The sequence below is a fragment of the Lactuca sativa genome, chromosome 3, assembly GCF_002870075.4.
Source record: "Lactuca sativa cultivar Salinas chromosome 3, Lsat_Salinas_v11, whole genome shotgun sequence".
Taxonomy (NCBI): domain Eukaryota; kingdom Viridiplantae; phylum Streptophyta; class Magnoliopsida; order Asterales; family Asteraceae; genus Lactuca; species Lactuca sativa.
In genome coordinates, this window is record NC_056625.2 from 137,066,197 (window position 1) to 137,089,831 (window position 23,635).

At 34.7% G+C, this 23,635-nt stretch overlaps 1 protein-coding gene across 1 annotated transcript; it reads right to left on the reverse strand.

Moving 5' to 3' along the window:
* Positions 1 to 22,057: 22,057 nt before the first annotated feature.
* Positions 22,058 to 22,803, reverse strand: LOC111880260 (uncharacterized). The gene is made up of 2 exons (XM_023876669.1): positions 22,684 to 22,803; positions 22,058 to 22,540 (listed from the first exon to the last, which is right to left on the reverse strand). The coding sequence occupies exons 1-2, from the start codon at positions 22,801 to 22,803 to the stop codon at positions 22,058 to 22,060; spliced, it is 603 nt and encodes a 200-aa protein (XP_023732437.1).
* Between the last annotated feature and the right edge of the window lie 832 nt (positions 22,804 to 23,635).

A 23,635-nucleotide genomic window follows, 5' to 3' on the forward strand; every position in this document is an offset into this window, starting at 1 on the left:
TATGGTTACCATTTTTACTAAAGGAAATATATGATTTTCTTAAGGAATGTTTTCATCAATTATAAAAGAACTATTACAGTTAACTCCGTAAGCACCTAATGAATACGCCAGGGTTATATAGAATGAAGATCTAACCAACAATGGGATGTGTGACTTCCGTCTAATTTCCCGTTCCTTGTTTGGTTTTGGGCTTATAGCAAATTCACATAATCGATTGTCTTCTTGATCTGGATTTTATATAACTTGTATTCATTAAGTACTCATAGAAGGAATTGTAGAGTCATTTTACTTATCATTCATCATATCAGAAAATATAGGATTTTCTGGAGGAACAAGCGAACTTTTCTAAAGAACTTATAGTATAGATTTTATAACTAAATACTTATGAACTCACCAGCTTAAATGTTGACCTACTCTTTCAAAATAACTTGTATTCTCAGGAAACTAGTAGACAGGTACGCACTCGGTGATTCAGAAGATGGAGCATATAGCTTCATGTCTTTGTTTTGTTATTTACTTTTGGAGTAAACCTTTTGTGGATCAAATACTTGTAAACACTTTAATATTTATACAATGGTTGTGGCTTCTTGCTTTACTATTCTACATTTGTTGTGATACTGAGCATGACGTCCTCCATCCCCGAACGTTTCCGTTGTTCCAGTTTGGGGGTGTGATAGATTTGTATCAGAGAACTGTTTATAGTGAACTAAATATATCAACCTATAAAAGATATACAACTATAAATACAATGGGGCCGAAGTACTCTAGCTAAAAGTATATTTTTAAATATAACAATATTTTTATAAAAGTATACTTACCTACTTATACATATATACATACAAGAACAAGTATCACAAGAAGAACAACACATAAGTATTTAATGTTTGGACACTGCAGTCAAACTTGGACAGTTATGTACTCATATTTGTGATCAATATAGCCTGATCAACTATATTTATTTGAGATATAACCAATATGTGTTTGGGAGTGATGTGATGTTGCAACAGTCTTGAAACTTACCTAACTATGTACGCAAAGGATTACTAGAACATAACATAAAGTTAAAACACTATAGGAGTATTTTAGACACTATAAATAACTAAGGTGAAAATTTAAAAGATCCTTACTTGTAGGTCTATAATTCCGGAGTGTATACTTCCAAGGTTTTATTTAATTGAGATTTTATAGACTTAGAATTTGTGATCTATGCTCTACTTCATGTTCCTTGTTTGATTGTGGTTTTAGAGTAGGGTCACTTATTCGAAAGTCTACTTAATCTTAAACTATATACAACTTGTGTACAATGCGCAATTATAGGAGGACCCGGTAACGATCACCCCATGATGATTCACTTAATTTCATAGACTCTTTACACACTCCCCTTTCTCGCACGACAAACCTATATAGATGTAACCACTCCATCCTAGCAGTCAGCAGAAGAGTCAAGAAGGGACAAGAAGAGTCAATTATGCCATGCATGTGGTGAAATGGGACATTTCAAGAGAGACTGTCCAGCAGAGAGAAAATACGTAGGAGAAGGAGGAGTTTAACGACAAGGCATGAAGGAGCAACGAGTACCCACTGTTTTGAGATTTTTGGTATGTCTTCTAAATAAAAATTTCTTTAAAGATTTATGTTTATATTAATATTAATAAAAATTTGGGAAAATTTAAAAGTAATTATAAATTATTAATTCATCCTAACAAGTCACAACATTCATAATAACACTAAGGATCCGTACAGGTGAGCTATGATGGCGTAGTATGTACATTAGGGTTATGCATAACTAAGATTCTGCAGGCTTAGAGTGAATGATTCCACCTTACTTCATGTTCCTTGTTTGGTTGTGGATTTAAGGCAGAGTCACTCAGTCGACCGTCTTATTCATCTTAATTATACATAACTGGTATATGCTGAGCGATCATAGAGGTACTGAGGAGGATCATAATGTAAAGTATCGACACTTGTTATCAAGGCACTTTCACTGCTAGTACTTTCTTTTTGCGATACGTTTTCTGACAATTGTAATATCGAGTAAGCACTAGAAAACCTATACAGAATTCATTGTCGAGCACACTAGGGATACACCATCGTTTAACAAACGTTTCTTTCAAATCGGCCTAACATTTGTCTCTATAAGGAGTTCTGACGTTGTCATTCGTCATGAATTGGTGTGTCCTCACCATACCTATTTCATGTGCTCTAAAAACTTTTCGCCATAACCGAACGACTAACGAAACCCTTGTCACTCGTAATGGCAACCCGACTTAGACTGTAGAATCGTCTCTCTCATATTCTCAACCCCGAAGTACTCATGCGCGGAGTACCTTGCCCTCCGAAAACCTTCTGATGTATACTCAGCAAACCTTCCTGAACTACCACTCGTCCAACAGGTCAAGTTCGAGCATAGAGGCTAAGGACGAATATGGTTAATCTATCACTACTATGTGTATACACGAGGGTAGTATATAATCAAGATTTTGCAAACTGAGAATGTGTGCTTCTGCCTTATCTCTTGTTCCTTGTCTGGTTGTGGACCTGGGGCAGAGTCGCACATCCGATCATCTTACTAATCTTAATTATATATGACTTGTATATGCAAGGTAATCATAGATGGACCAAGTATGAATCCTATCATGAACTTCAGGGCAAAGTTTCCCAGGTCCACGAGAGGGTATGCTGCCATTCAAAAGAACATGACCCCAAGAGTACTGCTGAGAAAGCTAATTTTGGGACGAAATTCCATCTAACGGGGGGATGATGTGTCAACCCAAAATTTTTATCTTGTAAATTCAATCAATGTGTGACAACCCGAAATTTCCATTCTGTACAAACTATATCACTTCAATAGAAGTTATAGCAATCACAGTTAATTTTCAGAATTTTTCGTGTAAGTTTGAGTAATTCAGGGTTTACACTTCAGGAAATATCAGGAGAGTGGGTGCACTAGGGTTTTGTGCAACACTGTTATTCCAACACTCTATTGTATTAGAGATCATTACAGGAATAAAAATATTTTCTGTTAAAAATATCTGAGGACTATAAATAGAATTCTGAACCAAATTCATTCATTATTCACATTTCCAACTAGAGAAAAGCCATTTTCTCTCTCACGGATATTCGGGTTTTTATACCAAAACGTGAGTAACTCTTTCTAGTAGTGTTAGAAACCTTTATATGTAGTTATAACATGATTTAGAAGGCTAAATCACCAGATTTAGGAGTTTACTCCCCAAGGTGTTCTTGGGCGGTAAACTCCCGAAACGAAGCCTAGACTGTCCCCCGTGATATACAACTGCCTTGGACTGCTATAGGAGTGTGTTAGGGACATGAAATCAACCAAGAACCACCCAAGTTTGGGAGTTCACGGCCCAAGAGTTTCTTAGGCCGTAAACTCCAAATTCAAGCTCCAAATGGTGCTTTTAAGGCACCTAAAGCTTTGGACTTTTACCTAGACTTGTTCCCAATAAATCAAGGGCCTTAAACACATAAGAATCACCTTGAAAAGTGAGTTTACGGCCATGACATGGTTCATGGGCCGTAAACTCATTAAAGGGGCACCAAAGTGTGCCTAATGCCTTCATATGCTTTAGGTAAAAGTCTAGAACCTATCCTTCATATGCAAGAGACTTGAAAACAACAAAAACACCATTCCAAGGGAGTTTACGGCCGTAAAATCCAAAGGAAATGTACTTGGGGCCGTAAACTCCTCTAGGGAGTGTTTCTAGGCCTTAAACCCTTTCAAGAATTGAACCACCAAGTTGGAATAATTCTAGGAATCATTTAGAACTTCAAAACACACAATACACCCATGGTTGGGAGTTTACGGCCGTAAACTCAAGAGTTTACAACCGTAAACTCCATGTGTGTTAGTATATGAGGAGTAAACTCATATATGGGGTCCTTTGGAACCCTAAACACAAGTGCCTTGTCCCACAATAGCTTAGATGCAATCCTTAGGGCTTAAAACACTTATATAAAGTGTTTATTATGTCTAGGATGTCTTAACATTATCAATTAGTAATTAGAGACTAATTGAGTGCATAAATGTGTGATTATATGTTCATTAGGATCGTAGTGTGTGTGCAAGTCCTCGCTTGACATCTAGCAATCCTATACCGTTCAGTTCATCCCAATCACCAACTACAGGTGAGTTCATACCCCTAATCAATGTTTTAAATGATTTTAAATGGTTAAATGGGGGGGGGATAGAAGTAGAAACAAACATGTTATTAAATCATTGATATGTATTTTATAACTGTGTTTGTCATTTAACAGATTTCACATACTACAAAATGTGATGCATGAAATGGTTTTAAATCTTAAAAATACTTTGTTATCAAATGTTTTACTTTTGAAATGTTTATTAAAATGACATCAAGTCATTGTTAATTATTGTTCAAAACCCATAAGATGTCTTACAAAACCATTTTACATTCTTGAACTAAACTATGCATATACACTTATATTCTTATATATGTATTGATGTTATAGTTTACATCTTTCAGTTAGTTTCTCACACCCTTGAGTAATAAGAATGTATAAACCTACTTGAACAACTAATTACCTTTCAGTGAATTATCATAGGGAAAATTTGAAGATATCAAACATTATTCCTATTACAAGGAATCACACAAGAGTCAGTTCATTCATGAGTCTATACTAGTACATTACCTGATACATGAATACATATACATATGCTTACCTGATACATGAATATGTTTCCATATACTTACCTGTTACATGAACACACTTACATGAATATCATAAAGGAACACTTTTACTTAGGTGCATTATCTTGTATTCACTTACCTGGATACTTGTACTTAGAACTACGAGGATGATTTATTAGTACTTTCTGTGTAAATTATCTTTCCTATCCCGGTTCAATGGGATATCTCAGCGGGACTTACCATTCCAAACCCCACTGATTAGCACCAGTGGTCGATGACCATCTACGGAGGTCTAAGGTTACTACTTATACTAGGTAGATCGATAACCGGGGCTAACCCCTCCACCCACCTGCTGCTGCTACAGAGGACAATTGGACAATCTTCGATTGTTCATAAGGTTATACTTTTCGCTTATCTCGATGTTGTGTTACTCCTAGTGCCCAGCGATGACACTTACATTATTACTTTTTCTGGACAATCTTCGGATGTTCATTAGGTTACATATTTCGCTTAATGCGATGTTGTGTTAGTCCTAGTACCCAGTGACAACACTTACAGTAGTACATTTTCCTATTTACTTTATTTTGTGATACTTTCACATAAACGATGAGTTAGACTAAGTACTTTAGTACTAAACAATTAAAGGAAAAACTATCATTTTACTTACAATACATTCGGGTCTTGGTAGAAGACTACATTGTCATAACAAAACATTCGGGTCTTGGTAGAAGACTACATTGCCATAACAAAACATTCGGGTCTTGGTAGAAGACTACATTGTCATAAAAAAACATTCGGGTCTTGGTAAAAGACTACATCTCAAACTGATAGAAAATAAGGGATTTTCTAGGGTTTTCATACTTACATCAACATTTTCGTTTTAAGGTTTACATGGCCTTCATAACAGATTTTCATAAGCAAGACAATGACACTTAATTACTTATGAATTCACCAGCTTTAAAGCTGATACTCTCTTTCAAAATAACTTGTATTCTCAGGTCAACAGTAGACAGGTACAATGGCCTGGTTTTGAGAAGACGGAGCAGACAAGTCTCGTCTTTTATTTTGATTGTATATTTTTGGTGTCTTATTACAATGAAAGAACACACATGTATTAAAACTTTACTTATAATGCAATGGATGATGCTCTTTCTTGTTTATTATATTACATTGTTGTGATACTGTACATGACGTCCTCCACCCCTGAACGTTTCTGCCGTTCGTGGTTTTGGGGTGTGACACAATGCAATCAAAAGTCAGACTTTTTTCTGTTACCTTTATGTTGTGTTAAGGGTCTGTTTGAGAGTTTCTAAGCCTAGTACACTCAAGTATTGTGTGTTACGAAGTGTTAGCTTCGGTTCTTAGAGTTACAATCGAGCCAGAAACACCATCAAAAAGGAGTTCACGACCGTGAACAACTCTTATACATAAGGAGTTGGCTCATTTTTCTTCATTTCTTTCAAACTCTAGCCGTGAACATCAATTCACTCTCAACTATCTTCAAGTGTGAACACTTCTCAAAGCTTCCAAAAAGTAAGTATCTCATCCATCTTCTTGTTTTCCATTAAAGACACTTGATTCCACCCTATATTACCACACTTATTTGCAAGGATTTCAAGAGTTCACGACCGTGAACCCTTCATAAGTGCAAGATTGGATCGTGAACCCTCCATCCATGGCCGTAAACCCTTCATAGGATCAACACTTGGGTCGTGAACACTTCAAGTGCTCTTGGCCGTGAACCCTTCTAAGGCCGTAAACACTCCTTGTGTGGCCATGAACACCTTTCAACCAATCATTTGTGATTCTAACACTTCATTGAAAGTGTTTCCTAGTTCTTAAGGTGGTTTCCCTTTCATGTTAGTTGTTATATATACTAATTTCATGCCAAAATTGTATCATTATTTCTCATTTAGGACTCGTTTGTACCTCGGGACTTCATTCGTGGATATGCCAGGGTTATATACAATGAAGACCTCACCAACAATGGGATGTGTGACTTTCGCCTCATTTCCTGTTCCTTGATTGGTTGTGGGTTTAGGGCAGATTCACACAATCGATTGTCTCTTTGATCTGGATTTTATATAAATTGTATTCATTAAGTACTCATAGAAGGAATTGTAGAGTCATTTTTACTTATCATTCATCATAAAAGAAAATATAGGATTTTCTAGAGGAACAGGCGAACTTTTCTAAAGAACTTATAGTATACATTTTATAACTAAATAATTATGAACTCACCAACTTAAATGTTGATCTACTCTTTCAAAATAACTTGTATTCTCAGGAAACTAGTAGACAGGTACGCACTCAAGGATTAAGAAGATGGAGCATATAGCTTAATGTCTTTGTTTTGTTATTTACTTTTGGAGTAAATCTTTTCTAGATCAAATACATGTAAACACTCTAATATTTATACAATGGTTGTGGTTGCTTCTTTTACTATTCTACATTTATTGTGATACTGAGCATGACGTCCTCCGCCCCTGAACGTTTCCGTCGTTCCGGTTTGGGGGTGTCATAGTCAAATAAGATGTATCTGGACCTTAAGAAACTTTATTGGTGGCCTAACATGAAGCCTGAGATTGCTACCTTTGTGGGCAAGTGTCTTTCTTGTTCTAAAGTCAAGGTAGAATACGAAAAACCTTCAGGTCTACTACAGCAACCGTAAATCTCCGAATGGAAGTGGGAGCAGATTACAATGGATTTCATAATTAAGTTATCCAAGACAACAGGATCATGATACCATTTGGGTAATCGTCTATAGATTAACCAAATCCGCACACTTCCTACTAATAAAAGAAACAGACAAGATGGAGAAGCTAACTAGAACATACATTAGAGAGATAGTTAGATTGCACGGTGTACCAATATTTTTTATCTCTGACCGAGATAGTATATTCACCTCACGATTATGGCTATCACTTTAGAAATCTCTAGGAACTAGGCTGGACATGAGTACATCCTACCATCCACACGCTGACGGACAGAGTCAGAGAACGATTCAAGCGTTAGAAGACATGCTTCAGTTAGGTGGGTATGCCTATGAGTGACAAATTTCGTTACAGTTCTGGCACCTACAATGCGTCATATCAGGCCTACTAGTCATAGCATGGTTATAATGACTCACAAAAAGATATGAAAATATACGATTAGTGTATAAATGATTAAACCTAAGAGTACGAATATAAAGTACCAGTTTTACAATAATACAATTTACTGTATTACATGACAATTTACAATTACAGCTGGTGGAGAGAAAGCATACTGACTTTTACAAGGTTTTCAAAGAGTACAATTACAGAACTTGAAAAAAAAATACAGAAAACATTCTTTTTATAGCTTTATTTTGAACTAAAACTATTTTACACTATTTTGTAGTACAATAACACTTATTCAGAATGGTTTTGTGGTATGAAAACTACTTATCATTTAAAATAGAAAATATTGGATTTTCTGGAACAGTAAACATACTCAGTATTTCAAGGAACAGAAAAAATCTTTTAAACATAAATACTTATGCACTCACCAACTTAAATGTTGATACTCTATTTTCCAAAACACTTGTATTCTCAGGGAACCAGTAGACAGGTACATCCCCGGGATTTCGAGAAGACGGAATAGTATAGAGTCATGTCTTCTATCTTTTGTTATATAAATTCTAATGTCATATATACAATGACTTGAATACATATTTAAAACATATACTTTATTAATGCAATGGTTGTTGTATATTGATTACTATGATGCATGTGTTGTGATACTTAACATGAAGTCATCCACCCCCGGACGATTCCGCCGCTTCAGTTTGGGGGTGGACATTTCCAAAACATACCAAATATAGTCCTAAATCTAGATCCAAGCTAAGGAGTCATAAAGGTTGACGCTTCATACTTCTAGAAGCTTGCTAAATGAAAAGAGTTTTGAATCTTCAAGCTCCAAGAAAACTAATCCTCCTCCAGTGAGATCTTCCTCTTCAAGTTGCAACAAAACACACACCAAAACACACATAAGGCTCAAATTTCTCTAAAAGGGGATTAGGCTTTAGATATAATCCTTTTGGGACAATGGAGGTTGGTAATGATAGAAACCTTGGGGCATAAGGTGCTTAAATAGTGTTCAAAACCCAAAAATTAGGGTTTGACTCTGACCTGCGTATGCCTAATGTACTCCTGGTACGCCCAGCATACTGGGGTGAACTTTGAGATCACTTACACCAAGTACGCCCATAGTACATGCCAAATCCCTTTTCCATTCTAACTTCTGAAGGCCATAATTTTTGCGTCCCAACTCCGTCTTCAGGGTTCCTTATATGATTAGAAAGGTAATGTAAATCCCTATAATCACATCCAATCTCCTTTGATTTAAAAGCTTTGGAACTAAAATCCTTAATTCAAGTAAAGGTCTGAAGCATCATGTTTACCATTATCCTCTTTTCACTCCAAAGCACAAACCGAAAGCTTGGATCTCACAACCTATATAAGCCACACCCAATTGGGTCTAATGTAAACCCTTTGAACTCCATGGTCATAACTCGATCCATTCAATATGTGTAAATCCAAAAATAGAAATCTTCTCGAAACCAGAAGTTACAATTCTCCTCCGCATAAACTGGATTTCATCCTTGAAATCAATCCTTACTACCTACCAAGCACCCAAGCCTACCCATTCTTCCTAAACCCCGTCTCGGGCTAAATGTCGACTCATACACATGGCGGCCCTCCAATTCTAAAATAAAAAACCAAACTTAGCAGGACTCATATATCCCGACGATGAATGAATCCTTGTCCCACTCACTTATACAATGAATAATAACCATTGCGACACGGCCCAAAATCCATGAATCCAAAACCATGTTTGAATTTTCGACATATAAAACCATTTTGAAACACATACAATAGTACTAGACACCGCGTTCCAAACTGAACAAAGTCCTTCTGACTTTGAATTATCTTGCTGATACCACTGGAAAACACAATCCATGACCATTCATTTCTTTTGAAAAGATCTTTCATAGAAAACTAAGGTGACTCCCATCGTAAGTTTCATTTCAATATCCAGATACTCAAATGTTCAATCTATCTGAGATCTTCTAGTTCTATGGTGACCTTCTACTAAGTTGAGATGTAAATTCCCCAGTTGTCAGCTGAGACTGGCAACCTCACGTCTAGTCATACCATGTGACTCTACCTAAGAATGTAACTAGTAAAGGCTACCCTAGCCTAACTATCACACAGATTCCATTTATTAATCATAGATTCATCCTACTTTGAACATCATCCAGCTCCTTAATGATGCCACTTTCTACCAGGCTTCACCCATACTATCATCATCAAACAAGCCTCACCTACGGGTCTCACCCAATCTGCACAATCGAACGGGCCTCACCCACGACTCTCACCCGGTCGAGTGCTGTATTGGCTTAACATCACCTCAGATCTAATGATCCTCATTCCAACAAGGATTGGTCAATAATGTTGCCAAACTCGACCCATGTGTGCGTTGTGATCCTTTAATAGCCCAACAATTACTCCTACACTAGTCTATCTCACCCTGCTGAGTACTACGACTACATCGCAAACTTACAACACTCCCTGACAGCCTATCAAGCAATTGAATGCTACAGATATCATGTAGTCTTATAATACTCTTATAATGGCCATGGGCCCAGTCCATGGTCTTGACCTCCATTTACCAAACCAAACAAAAATCAATAATGATTTGAAACTGCATCTTTCTAAACCTTAATCAGGTAATCGGGTCATGCTTTGAATCCCAAAGCCTTTATCAGACAAGAAAAGGCAGAGAGGGTCTAATGCAACCCTCAACCTGAACCTAATCACATATCCACCAACCACCATTACTGATGCACCACCCCTTTTGTGAATGGTCCTAAGTCCCTAATACTTATGCAACTTACTCTAAACTATAAATGCAATTGCCTCTCCATTTGACTAGGGTATGGAACTCATCCTTGTTCCGCACCTGGGATTACTCCAACTAATCCAAAGGGTTCTCTCCCACTTAGATTCATCTAATCTCTACCAACCTTAAAATCGATGGGTTTTCGAACCATTTCATAACCTTACTACTCTGTTGTTATTCTCCTGATACTCCATGAAATAGGATTTCCATGACCATGCAAACTAGGGTACTCATACCCCATACTAGATTAAACACCTTGATACCCAAGTAGGAAGACATCACTGCTCCCAAAACACAATCCCATGATACGATCTCAAACCTTAAACCACCTTAGCTGATGACATTTAACTATAAACCCTTGAATAGAATGAATGGATCGCCCGTGATCCACTTAATGAACAACTAATGCACTCATAATGTCGCCCACAGATACAGTTTGAATCCCTTTAACAATTAATAGTAGTTGAAAAACTTCGTGCAAATAATACATCACTCACCCCAGGACCGATAGGTCATCACTATTCTTACCCTACTAATGGCGGCGATCTTCTCAATGGGTCAATCAATCATTAAATGATAACCAACTTCAATGACAAAAGCACCTTCAAGCCATACTTCATTTCCCCATAAGGGACACCCAGCTACCATGAGACCTTTTCCTACAAGCTTCTAATACGAGGACCACACTTACACTCTTGGAAACATGAATCTGGTAGAACTCACCCTCCATTCGCGTTCTCACCACCCCTTACACTTCTCAACCATGAAAGATCCTAACCATCTCAAGTTTCAATAATCTAATCAGCTTTTACTACAACTCCCTCTTGCCCACTGTGACACACCTAACACATCATTCTGGCTGCTGATCCCCGACATGACACTCAGTTCGTTTCCTTTTGAAACTCGCACTAACAATGTACGAGACCCTCAGACCAAATCATCCAGGTACAATTCAATCATGACTCTCGGCATGCGAAATGGCAAATGATGATCTTCTGATAATAAAAATAACAGAATCATAAAGAAACTACGATCCTTAGGTGGGGACTTAACTAAACCTAACATAACGTCTCAACACCCAATAACATAAGAAAAAATCATTAAATTGCATGAAAGAATACATACTCGTGAGGTCTTGAAGTCTTGGCTCTGCCAACTAGAACACAACAGGAGATGGGGTCGGAGCCGCCCCAATCAGTGAATGTCTGCAACTTGCCCTAATATGACTAGGTTGATGATAACAATGACATAATTCTACCTCTAGGGAGCAATCTTAGAGAACATGACCCTTCCAACCGCACATGCCGTATTTGAACTTGCAACACATTGGATTGGGTCCCTCCACCCTTAGCAAGAATGTTGTGGCCTCGATGGCCTCCATCACAAGGCATGGCAACATTAGGCTGCTTAGATGTTCTTTGCAGATTCGGACCATTAGTTCGCTTCCTCTTTCCCAGTTACCTCTCCAAACCAGGATCCTACTCCCAAGTCACCCCGAAAATCCCATCAGTAGTCTAAACAGTTGAAATCTGATCCTTAAACATGGCGACCAACCTATCAGAGATATGACCAATAATGTCAGCCAATTCCTCTTGTAAGGTTCGAGAAACCTCAACGACAATCCAATTGCAAAATCAATCCCCATAAAGGCATGATGCATATCCCATTTTCGATCCCTCGGAGCAAGAACTAGAAATATGATCTTCCTCCCCAAAGAACTTTGGGACTCCAAGAGCCTGGAACTACAGATGATAGAGAGTTCGAGCCCCTAACTGTCCAACTTCAATCTCGCCCTAAAAATCCCCAAGGTGCTCATCCAAGAGCTCCATGATCCCTTCATTGATGGTACCAAATATCACAGGAATCACATCCAAAATATCGTGAGTGATCTCCAACATGACACTCATCAATCGACTCAGCACTCAATACTAAACCTAAACTAGAACCTCCTCCATGATTTCTCATCACCATACTAAACAGCAACCACACAAATGATCAGAACATACCCAAATAATCCTCATCCTCTAGGCTTCCTAGATTCTCAGTGACTTTTCTCAATTCAAGTATGGATCATGTGCTTCCAGTAGTACGGGCCCAATACTACCTTCAACACCTATCCATACTTTCGTCAAGAATTATCCTGAATACTCAGAGTCACCTTCTCAAATCGGTACTCTATGTACTCGCTCAACAACACATCAATACCCACTGAAATACTTCCTAGGCTCTCCTAGGTTCCTGACCTCATACTGAAGAACTCACACTAATGTCAGCTAACTACTTCATGAACATAATAATATGTCACAAAGCTTAGATAATCCTTTGACTAAAAGATTCATCCCTAAAACATTCAGACTTAGACGAGAGTTGTTTAGTAGGGTCAAACAAATCACTTTAAGATTATTTAACCTATGCAGCATGTGACTTAACATATCCACTTAATAGCTAATTCACATCATCAAGAGTCCCACAAAGCACAAAGCAAGCAACATTCGTGCAGTAACACTCTAAGCCACAAACCCGAAAGAGAACATCTCAAGCTCACTTGCTACCATTAAAGGTTCCAAATCTAACATAACATCCAATTCCTCTTAGGCTACAAGGCATCACATATCAGGCCAATCTATATAACAACATAAATACATTCTAGCATGTACTTCTAAAAGCACAACCAACATGTACATAAAGGCATCTCCCCTAGCAATCTATCATGTAATCTTAAGAAATTCCTTAGCCCTAATCTAGCATGTAATTCTCATAACATATAGCATAACATCATGTATGCGTATTCTGGAAATCACTTAATTGAGCTCGGCTGATTGCACATATCACACCCCTTTTCTGTAAGATACATCTCTTTTCTTAGAAAACTTATTTTCTTTTGAAAAGATTACCAATTCATCAGTTTGAGTTCAGACACACCCGAGAGTGTGCCAAAATCCCTCAAACCAAGGCTCTAATACCAACTTGAAACAACCTAAAAATCATATGTAAATTTTTCATTTTTAATTCAACCCAAACCATCAAATATTCATATCAGACCATCCATAAATATGTCATAGTAACATAGTGATCAGAGTATAATTCCTACATAGTGATCAGAGTATAATATCTAAATCATAAATGTAACGCCTGGTTCCTGGTACGCAGTTTATAATTTATTAATATTTACAGAGCAACTCGACAAGTTGGAAGCTCCAAACTTTTCGAGTAGAGATTGTCAGAACCGCGTGATTTAAGTAACCTGCTCGAGGAGTTGATAGGCCTCAACTCAATTAGTAGACCGGCTAGGATTGAGTAGAGTTGGTTCCGGGCAGAGGTGTTTCAGCTATCATCCGACAGTGAGATGTGTTTCCATCTTGATTTATGTTATGTGTATTGATTAGTAGCCGAGTGTGGGCGAGGCCCGTATCTTATAGATAGTGAAGTGTGGGCGAGGCACGTATCTCATACCATTATTTGAGTATGGATATAGGACTGATTGGTAGATTTGGCTATACTTGTTTTCTATGTGATACTTGTATGTATGTTTAGTAGCTGAGTGTGGGCGGGGCCCGTGTCTCATAGTTAACCGAGTGTGGATGGGGCCCGTATCTCCTAGTTAGACAAGTGTGGGTGGGGCCCATATCTCATAGTTAGTCGAGTGTGGGTGGGGCCCGTATCTCATAGTCATAGGAGTGTGCACGAGGCTTGTATCTCCTAGTTATTTGAGTGTGGGCGGGGGCCATATCTCCTTGAGTGTGGGTGGGGCCCGTATCTCTTAGTAGCATGATTATGTGTATGGTATATGGTAGTTTGGGGAGACTCACTAAGCTTTGTGCTTACAGTTTTTAGTTTTGGTTTCAGGTAGTTCCGGTAGCAAAGAGAAAAGCTCGGGATGACTATAGTGCACATAACATTATGTTTAGCCTGGTATGTTTTACTCTGATAGATTGACATGTGTTTTTATATGATACTCTGATTTGATACTATGACTCATGTTTTTGGATGAAATGATTTGATAACTATGGTTTATTTAATACTTAAATATGAAATTTTTGGTCATGATTTTTGGGATGTTTCAATAAAAGTGTAGAACAACAAGGTGGATACGTTGCGATCAAGTCGGGCCCTTCCCTTCGAACTGGAAGTACTTGGACCATTCAACACATAGCCCACGCCCAAAAGTCCTAATTCCCAACAAGGCCTAAAACCTATGGCCCAATAATGGTCCAAAAACCAAAGGCCTAACGATGGCCCAAAAGACTTAAAGCTCAAAAGGTTCCTGATGAGTATGCTAAGCATACCACCTAAGTACACCCAGTGTACAGCTTACACCAACAAAGGGAAAATGGGGGCTCAGACACGTATGCTCAGTGTACGCTTATGTATGCCCTGTGTACGCTCCAGATTGCCAAAATTTCATTAAGAACTTAATTCATTAAGTCCAGACGTCCAATTTGCAGATCTAGCTCTTATGGAATATGTTAAACGATAAAATCGTCAACTTGATGCCTTTGCATGGCTCAAAGAGGCGTAACATGCATTTCTAACACCCAAACTCTAAATTAAGACCATCAACGCATGCATGGTTGAGGTTAACCCATCAAGAAGCCATTTTTATGATTCTGCAACTCCAAAAATACCAAGAGATGACCAATACAACTTCTAGAGTATCTTCTACTCACAAGAAGCAAACTAAGGGACCATAACATACCAAACATAGTCCCAAATCTAGATCCAAGCTAAGGTGTCATACATTTTGAAGCTTAATACCTCCATAAGCTTGCAAAGGTGAAGAGAGTTTTGGATCTTTAAGCTCCAAGAAAACTAATTGTCTTCCAATGAGCTCCTCTTGTTCATGTTGCAACAAAACATATACAAAAACACACACGAGGCTTAAATTTCTCATAAAAGGGATTCGGGTTTCGAGACAATGCTTTGGGGATAATTAAGGTTAGTAATAAGAGAAACGTTGGGGCATAAGGTGCTTAAGCAGGGTCCAAAACCCAAAAATTAGGGTTTGACTCTGACCTGCATACACCTAGTGTATTCCAGGTACACCCAACGTATTGAGGCGGACTTTGCGATGACTTAAGCCAAGTACACCCAGCTTGCATAACTTATATGACCAGCGTACTAGCCAAATCCCTTTCCAATTCAAACTTCCGAAGGCCATAACTTTTGCGTCCCAACTTTGTCTTCGGCGTTTCCTTATATTGTTGGAAAGGTACTGAAATGACCTACAGTCTCATCTAATCTCCTTTGACTTAAAACCATTCGAACTAAAATCCTTAACTTAAGAACATGTCTGAAGCATCACTTTTACCATTTTACCATTGGACTCCAAAGCACAAACCGAAAGCTTGGATCACACAACCTGTATAATCCACATTCAATTAGGTCTAAAATCCAAACCCTTTGAATTGTAGGGTCCTAACTTGATCCATTCAATACCCGTAAATCCTGAAATAGGAACCTTAACGAAGCCGGATGTTACATAATGTCCACTTTTATAATTTGGGTCCAATAGTGTAATATTCTAGCCGTTGCAACCATTAATTTACAATTAAGGTTCCATTAGAGATGTTTTAACCCTTTGCATATGTTGTTATGATTAGGTTGTTGTTAATCATTACAATTAAATCATTAAACCAAAGAAAATAATTTCTTATTCCACCCCACGTTAAACAAATATTATTCTTATGAATATTGAAGTTCTTCACTGTAAAGAAGTAGTCAAAATCCAAAAATTCACAATGTTTCTTTTGTCATCATTTACTTATAAAAATTCTTCTAGCATGTCCAACTTAGCATAAACATCTCATAACCCCTAACATATATGAAAGGAGGAAAAGTAGAGATATAAAATGTTTGACCATGTCTTTACAAATCCAAGTAACCTGGGATTAATGTATAGCTCAAGGACCCAACCAATCGAACAACCATGTATTGCGTCTATCTTTCTTCCTCTTGCCGAAAAATTGTCTTTCCCATCATACCATATAAAATTCTAATCCCGAAGAACAAAAAGACAACCAAAAAGACCGAGAATTAATTACTTCACTCCCAAAGTGTCGTCAAAAGCCACCACTCATGTAAAATAAAGAAACTTGAACCTAATAAATTAGAGATCACAATAAGCAGTGAGTCTAATCACCAAATAAATGCATGATCACCAAGAACGATACACTATTGGATTGTCCAATAGTCAGAAAACCCTAGCAATGGCTAAGTTGAGAGAGAGAGAGAGAGAGAGAGAAAGAAAGAAAGAAACAAAGAAAGAAAGAAAGAAAGAAAGAAAGAGAATTTTATTCATTAACCATGGGTGATTATAGTCTTTACACTTTAGTAAGAATTCATCCAAAGTAATAATATTCATACGTAAGCAGATCCGTACCGATAAATAGGGCAGCATGAACGATGGCCTAAAACTTACAAATTTCTATGGTCCCATTTTATATATCTTATTATGTTAATATATTAAAAAAAAAAACCTGACATATCATGTATAGCAGAGTAGAAAAATGAAAGAAAATGGATTCAAAACAAAATCAATAGTGAAGACTTAAGCAAATATGATTCTTTTGGAATAATCATCGCATTGAACCTCTCACTACCATCAATCTTGAGAGACTCTATGAATCAAGTATGATTTTTTAACGTTAACAAAAAAAATATTGATAATAAATTGACTGATTTTTTACCTAGCCTTTTGATTTTTTATTTCAATTTCAATTTATGTTTATGATTTCTGATTTCAATCTTTCTTAATACATTGACTTTAATAATCCGACTACATGTAGGCTGGAGTAGAAAAATGAAAGAAAATTAATTCAAAACAAAATCAACAGTGAAGACATGTGATTCTTCTTGAATAATCATCATATTGAGCCTCTCACCACCATCGATTAAGAGACTCTATGAATCAATTATAATTTTTTCAATTGTAGCAAAAAAAAATTATTCATAATAAATCGATTCTGATTTTTTACACCACCTTTTGATTTTCCATTTCAATTTCAATTTTTGTATGATTTCTAATTTTAATCTTTCTTAATACAGTGATTTTGATACTTCATAAAAATTGATCTTCTATTTGTGTTAATCTAATAGCAGGCAACCTCATCGATTTTGATTTCTAATTTATGATTTGTATTAATCTTATTTTTTATTCATGTTAATCTGATTTCTGATTAATGTGAATTGTGGGATTTAGTTATTGTTTTAAACATCTTTCATGGTAGTTTTTTGATTAAAAAAAACAAAATTAATCTAGTTGTTTTCTTTCGGGTTTTTGTATATACTGTAACTAGAAACTTCAACATCAAAGTTTTGAAATCATTATTATTGGGCCTAGGAAAAAATTAAAAAATCGTTATTGTTGTTGTTGGAAAATGATTCTAAAAATGTTTAACATCACAAATTCATAATTAAATGTCTCATTTCTTTACATGCTTTTTCTCTTGTTGTTTTATAAATTTAGAATAATAGCATGTTGACTACAAAATATTTATATGGTAATAAGAAAAGGAAAAAACAAACTAATACTATTACAAAAAAGATCTAATGAAAAATTTACAACAAAAGTCTATTTAAAAAAACAAAATAGTCTCTTTTATAAATTTTTTGACTTTAAGGGCCTCATTTTTTTTCCAAAGGGCCTTAAATCTTTTTGGAACGACACTGTAGCTAAACTTTTCATTTAGAATTTGATTAAAAAAATTAAAGATATCTTTTGACAGATCAGCATATCATACTATACTGTAAAGGAAACATTTTTTCTTTCACCATATTCAGCTGAAACTCTCATGCATTTTTTTTCACTGCATTTATTTGAAACTCCCATGTATTTTTTTTCACCACATTTATTTGAAACTCTCATGACTTTTAAATTTCTTTCTAATAATGATTATAAGTTGGTTAATAAGGTTAAATAAATATCAAACCGAAAGGGTAATAATATATAAACTAAATTTCAATATTATAAATATATTTACTTCCACATATAAAGTTATGTTTTTTAACTTTTAATATATTATACTTAATTTATTAATTTTTAATATATTGTTAGATGTAAACCATTGTTATTTAAAGTTATAAATTTTGAACAATTTGTATAAAATACTTAAATTATTAATTTAAATATCATATTACATGGTCAGCTTAAATATAAATTTTAGTTTAACTTAAACAACCCAAAAAATATTTTGTAAATAATTAAAAGTGATAAATTGTAATTTCTTTCCAATTATAATTATAATTTGGTTAATAAGGTTAAACAAATATCAAACCTAAAATGTAACCATAAATAAATTAAATTTCAATATTAAAGTAGTATCTTTACTTTTACATATAAAGTTATGAGTTTAACTTTTAACATATTATACTTAATTTTTTAAATTTAATATTTTATTGTATGTAAACCATTATCAGTTTAAAGCTACAACTTTTGAAAAGTTTGGACAAAATACTTAAATTGTTAATTTAAATATAACATCGCAGAGTCAACTTAAACATAAATTTCAGTTCCACTTAAAAAATTCAATGTATATTTTGTGAATAGTTAAAAGTGATACATTGTAGTGCTAAATCCAAAAACTAAATTTTAATCTCAATTTAACTAAAATATTTCCTAAAGATATTTTTATAATCGTTAGAAGTTTTTCAAATAAGTAGGTTAAAATAACTTATAATAACAATAGTTAACAATAACTCTATATAAAGGATTATATTGTTACCTTTAAAATCAAAAACAATGTTTGATGTTTTAAATAATTATAATGATAGAAATTAAAACGTTAAGCAAATAAATTTTAAAAATTAATTAACAATAACAACAACTATAAATAACATTAAACCATATACTAAATTTAATTTTATTCATGAGTAACTCGCAGGTAGAAGTCATTCAAGCAATTGAGATTATGTGGTTATAATATATGTATATATTATCATATAATTCAAAATAATCAATATATTATATCAATTTACTATACAAATTTTTATATCAAATTTAACAACAATGTTATTCTTATATTTAGAAAAACATTATATTTATAAATCTTTCAACTATATAGGTCTTTCTGCGCAACGCACGGGCAATCGCTTAGTACTATATTATAAATGAAGCAATTTTTCTTTCATCATATTCATTGAAACTCTCATGCATTTTTCCTTTCATCACATTCATTTAAAACTCCCATGGCTTTTCAATTTCTTTCTAATAATGATTATAAGTTGGTTAAAATAGTATCTTTACTTTACTTATAAAGTTATGTCTTTAACTTTTAACATATTATACATAATTTATTAGTTTTAATATGTTGTTATATATAAACCATTATCATTTTAAAGCTATAATTTTTATCATTCTAGATAGATATTTACATTGTCAATTTAAATATAGGATCAACTTAAATATAAATTTTAATTCGACTTAAACAACCTAAACAATAGTTTGTAAATAGTTAAAAGTGATAAATTGTGGTGTCTTTCTAATAATGATTATAAGTTAGTTAATAAGGTTATATAAATATCAAACCTAAAGTGTAATCATAAATAAACTAAATTTCAATATTAAAACAATATATCTACTTATATTTACAAAGTTATGTTTTTAACTTTTAACATATTATATTTAATTTATTAGATTTAATATGTTATTATAGGTAAACCATTATCAGTTTAAAACTACAACTTTTAAATAGTTTGGATAAAAAATACTTAAATTGTTAATTTAAAACATTACATGATCAACAAAAATATAAATTTCACTGCCACTTAAAAACCCAAAGAATATTTTGTGAATAATTAAAAGTGGTAAATTGTAGTGCAAAATGCAAAAACAAAATTATAATCTCAATTTAACTAAAATATTTCCTTAATATATTTTTATAATCTTTAAAAGTTTTCAAATAAGTAGCTTAAATAACTTACAATAACAATAGTTAAAAAGAATTTTATATAAATGATTATATTGTTACATTTAAATACCAAAAACAATGTTTGATTTTTAAATAATTGCAATGATAGAAACTAAAATGTAAAGAAAATAAATTTTAAAAATTAATTAACAATAACAACTATAAATAGCATTAAACCATATATTATAATTAATTTTTTTCATGAGTAACCTGCGGGTGAATGTCATTCAAACGATTGAGATTATACAGTTTTAATAGATGTATATATTATCATATAATTCAAAATAATCAATATATTATATCAACTAAGTATACGAATTAGTATATCAGATTTAACAATGTTATTGTTATATTTTAGAAAACACAGATTTTTAAAAATTTCAACTATGTAGGTGTTTCTGCGAAACAGACGAAAATTCACCTAATGAAAGTATAATTACAAGCACTCGTCCTCGTCTCCACTATTTTTTATTATAGTTCTTATTATTCGTATTGTTAAACTTCGTAAAATTTGAAGCCTAGGAATATTAATGCTAAATTTTCTCATAACATACTTCTAGCAAACTTCATCCTACGACTAAACAACATACTTGTGTACGTTCTATGTTTAATATCTTTATGCTATGCCGGACTTGACATGCTCATTTTATTATTGAGAAGGTAAGCACTATAAGAAGAAAAAAAAACTTTTTGACATGCTTATTTTATTACCGTGAATACGAGGTGGATATACAATACTCTAATTGGGGATGTGTATTCCGATATCTTGATGTAGCCCCCACAAGTCGAATGTTGCAAAAGTGGGAGGATATGGTAATTAAGAGGGATTGTGCTGTCCTTATAAATGCGAGGTGGCATGGTCGAGTGGTCAATTAAGGTGGGGTGTGGAATGAACCCAATGGTCAAGTACAAGACTGCATCACCAAATAGTTGTTGTCCATGGAAATTTAAAAAGGAAATCTGAAAAAATGATAAAATTATGAATATACCCTATCTTCAGGGAACAAGTATTTATGGACAACCAAATATGTATTGCTATTATTAGGGGCATGTAATAAAGGGGCATGGTTTAATTTAATAATGTTTTGGATGTTGTTCAGTCGCTCATTAGTATCAATCCATTATGTGTCCGATTTAATTGAAGAAATAATTTAATTCACGAAAAAATTGATTATCGGATTGTCAATAATACTATCAAAAAGCAAATATATTATTAACCTTAATGACAAAAGTCATATGTACTTTAAAAATCCTAATCAATGTCCTATAATTATTTACGAGCTTTCATATTTTGAAAACATTTTTTTTAAATGGCATGAGTTTTATAAAAACTAAATTAGCACGAAGCTAGCACAACCAAAATCAAAATTACATCACAACCAAGGAAGATTTTTGCAACCATCCAACCCAACTAAACGAAGATTTGCACACATCATGACACCAAAAATACCCTTGAGTGAGAATACTATAAAATTAAACATATTTTTTAGGGTGGGTTGACTCCAGAAAATCCTTAGCGACCTTAAATAACAGAAGATTACCAAACCAAAGAAGTCATTCAACATACGAAGAAATAATAAACCAAAGAACCCACTCAACATACGAAGAAATAACAAGGCAATTCAACCCCCACCATTCCAAAGTTTTCTCCAAAAGCATAAGAGCTACAAGACACGAGAAGAATAAATGGTTGATAGAATCCACACCACTGTTATAAATTGGGCAAAGTAAAGATGAGATATCAAGACCTCCTCTCGAGATATTCAACCGAGTAGGCAACCTATCCAACACCAATTTCCAAGCAAATATACTAACTTTGATCGGAAGTAAGGAAACCCACTGAGTAGCAATATCGGTCAAAAGTAAGGTGCAACTATTTACTAAGGTGCCAACAGAACCAATTGAGAAATCACCTAAGCTACTCAAAGTCCACATCAATCTATCCTCCATAGGTGTCAAAGAAACTGAAAGCAAAAGAGAACCGAGTACACCTTCTTGTTTACTCTCGACTCCACACAAAGGTCTCCATTGAAAAGACTAAACCAAAGGCAAATTCAGTTTTTCAGCAACCGTGACATCTTTAAAACATTATAGAAGATAAAGCCTCGAAAATATAGAATGTAAAGCAACATCCCCAAGCCAAACATCTTCCCAAACCCTCGTATATCAACATTACTAACCTTCTTTTTACATTGAGCCAAAATATCCACCCCTTTATCTTTAAGACCTAAAATGGTCTTAATAATAGAAGGCCAAACCGAATTCTTATAAAACGGGACACTAAGATCCACAATACACATGACTTCCATGGAAAACAACAACCATTTTAACCCAAGGCACATCCTTATGAGACAAAAACCTCCAGAACCATTTAAATAACATATTACGGTTTAGAGCATAGAGGGAACCAACTCCTAAACCTCCTTATCCTTCGCACATACACTTTCTCCCAACTAACCCACCACATTTTTCTTTCCTCCAAATCAGGTCCATTTAAAAAAATTTGTCACACTAACTCGAACCTAGACAAAATACTAGCTGGGACATTATAAAGAGACATATAAAAAGTAGAATAGAGCCCAAAATTCACTTCAATAAAGTAAGGCAACCACCAACTGAAAGTGTTTTTACCTTCCATTTGCAAAACCACTCTTTCACATTTTGCACCAAATCTGGACCACGACTGCAATCTGATCATAGAACCACCAACCATTACTCCTAAATAAGAAAATGGGGTCTTGGAAGCACAACAACCAATCAAAGAAGCTACATTTTCTACTTCTTAAAACATAACTCTAATCCCTATTAGCCAACATTTCTATAAATTAATTTTCAAACCCCAAGCCATGAAGAAACATTGAAGAATACAGACCATGTAGCGATGGTTAGAATCGATCCACTTCTCCAACAAAATGGCATCATCAACATAAAAAAATATGCAAAACATGAATAAGATTAGAAGATCCAACTAAGATACCATAAAATAACCGATGATCCTTTGCTCTAGAAAAAGCAATATGAAGTGTCTCCATAACCAAAATAAACATGAAAGGAGATAAAGGATCACCCTGTCGAATACCCCGAACCGGAGCGACGGAAACGTCCGTGGGCAGATGATGTCATTGTATAGTA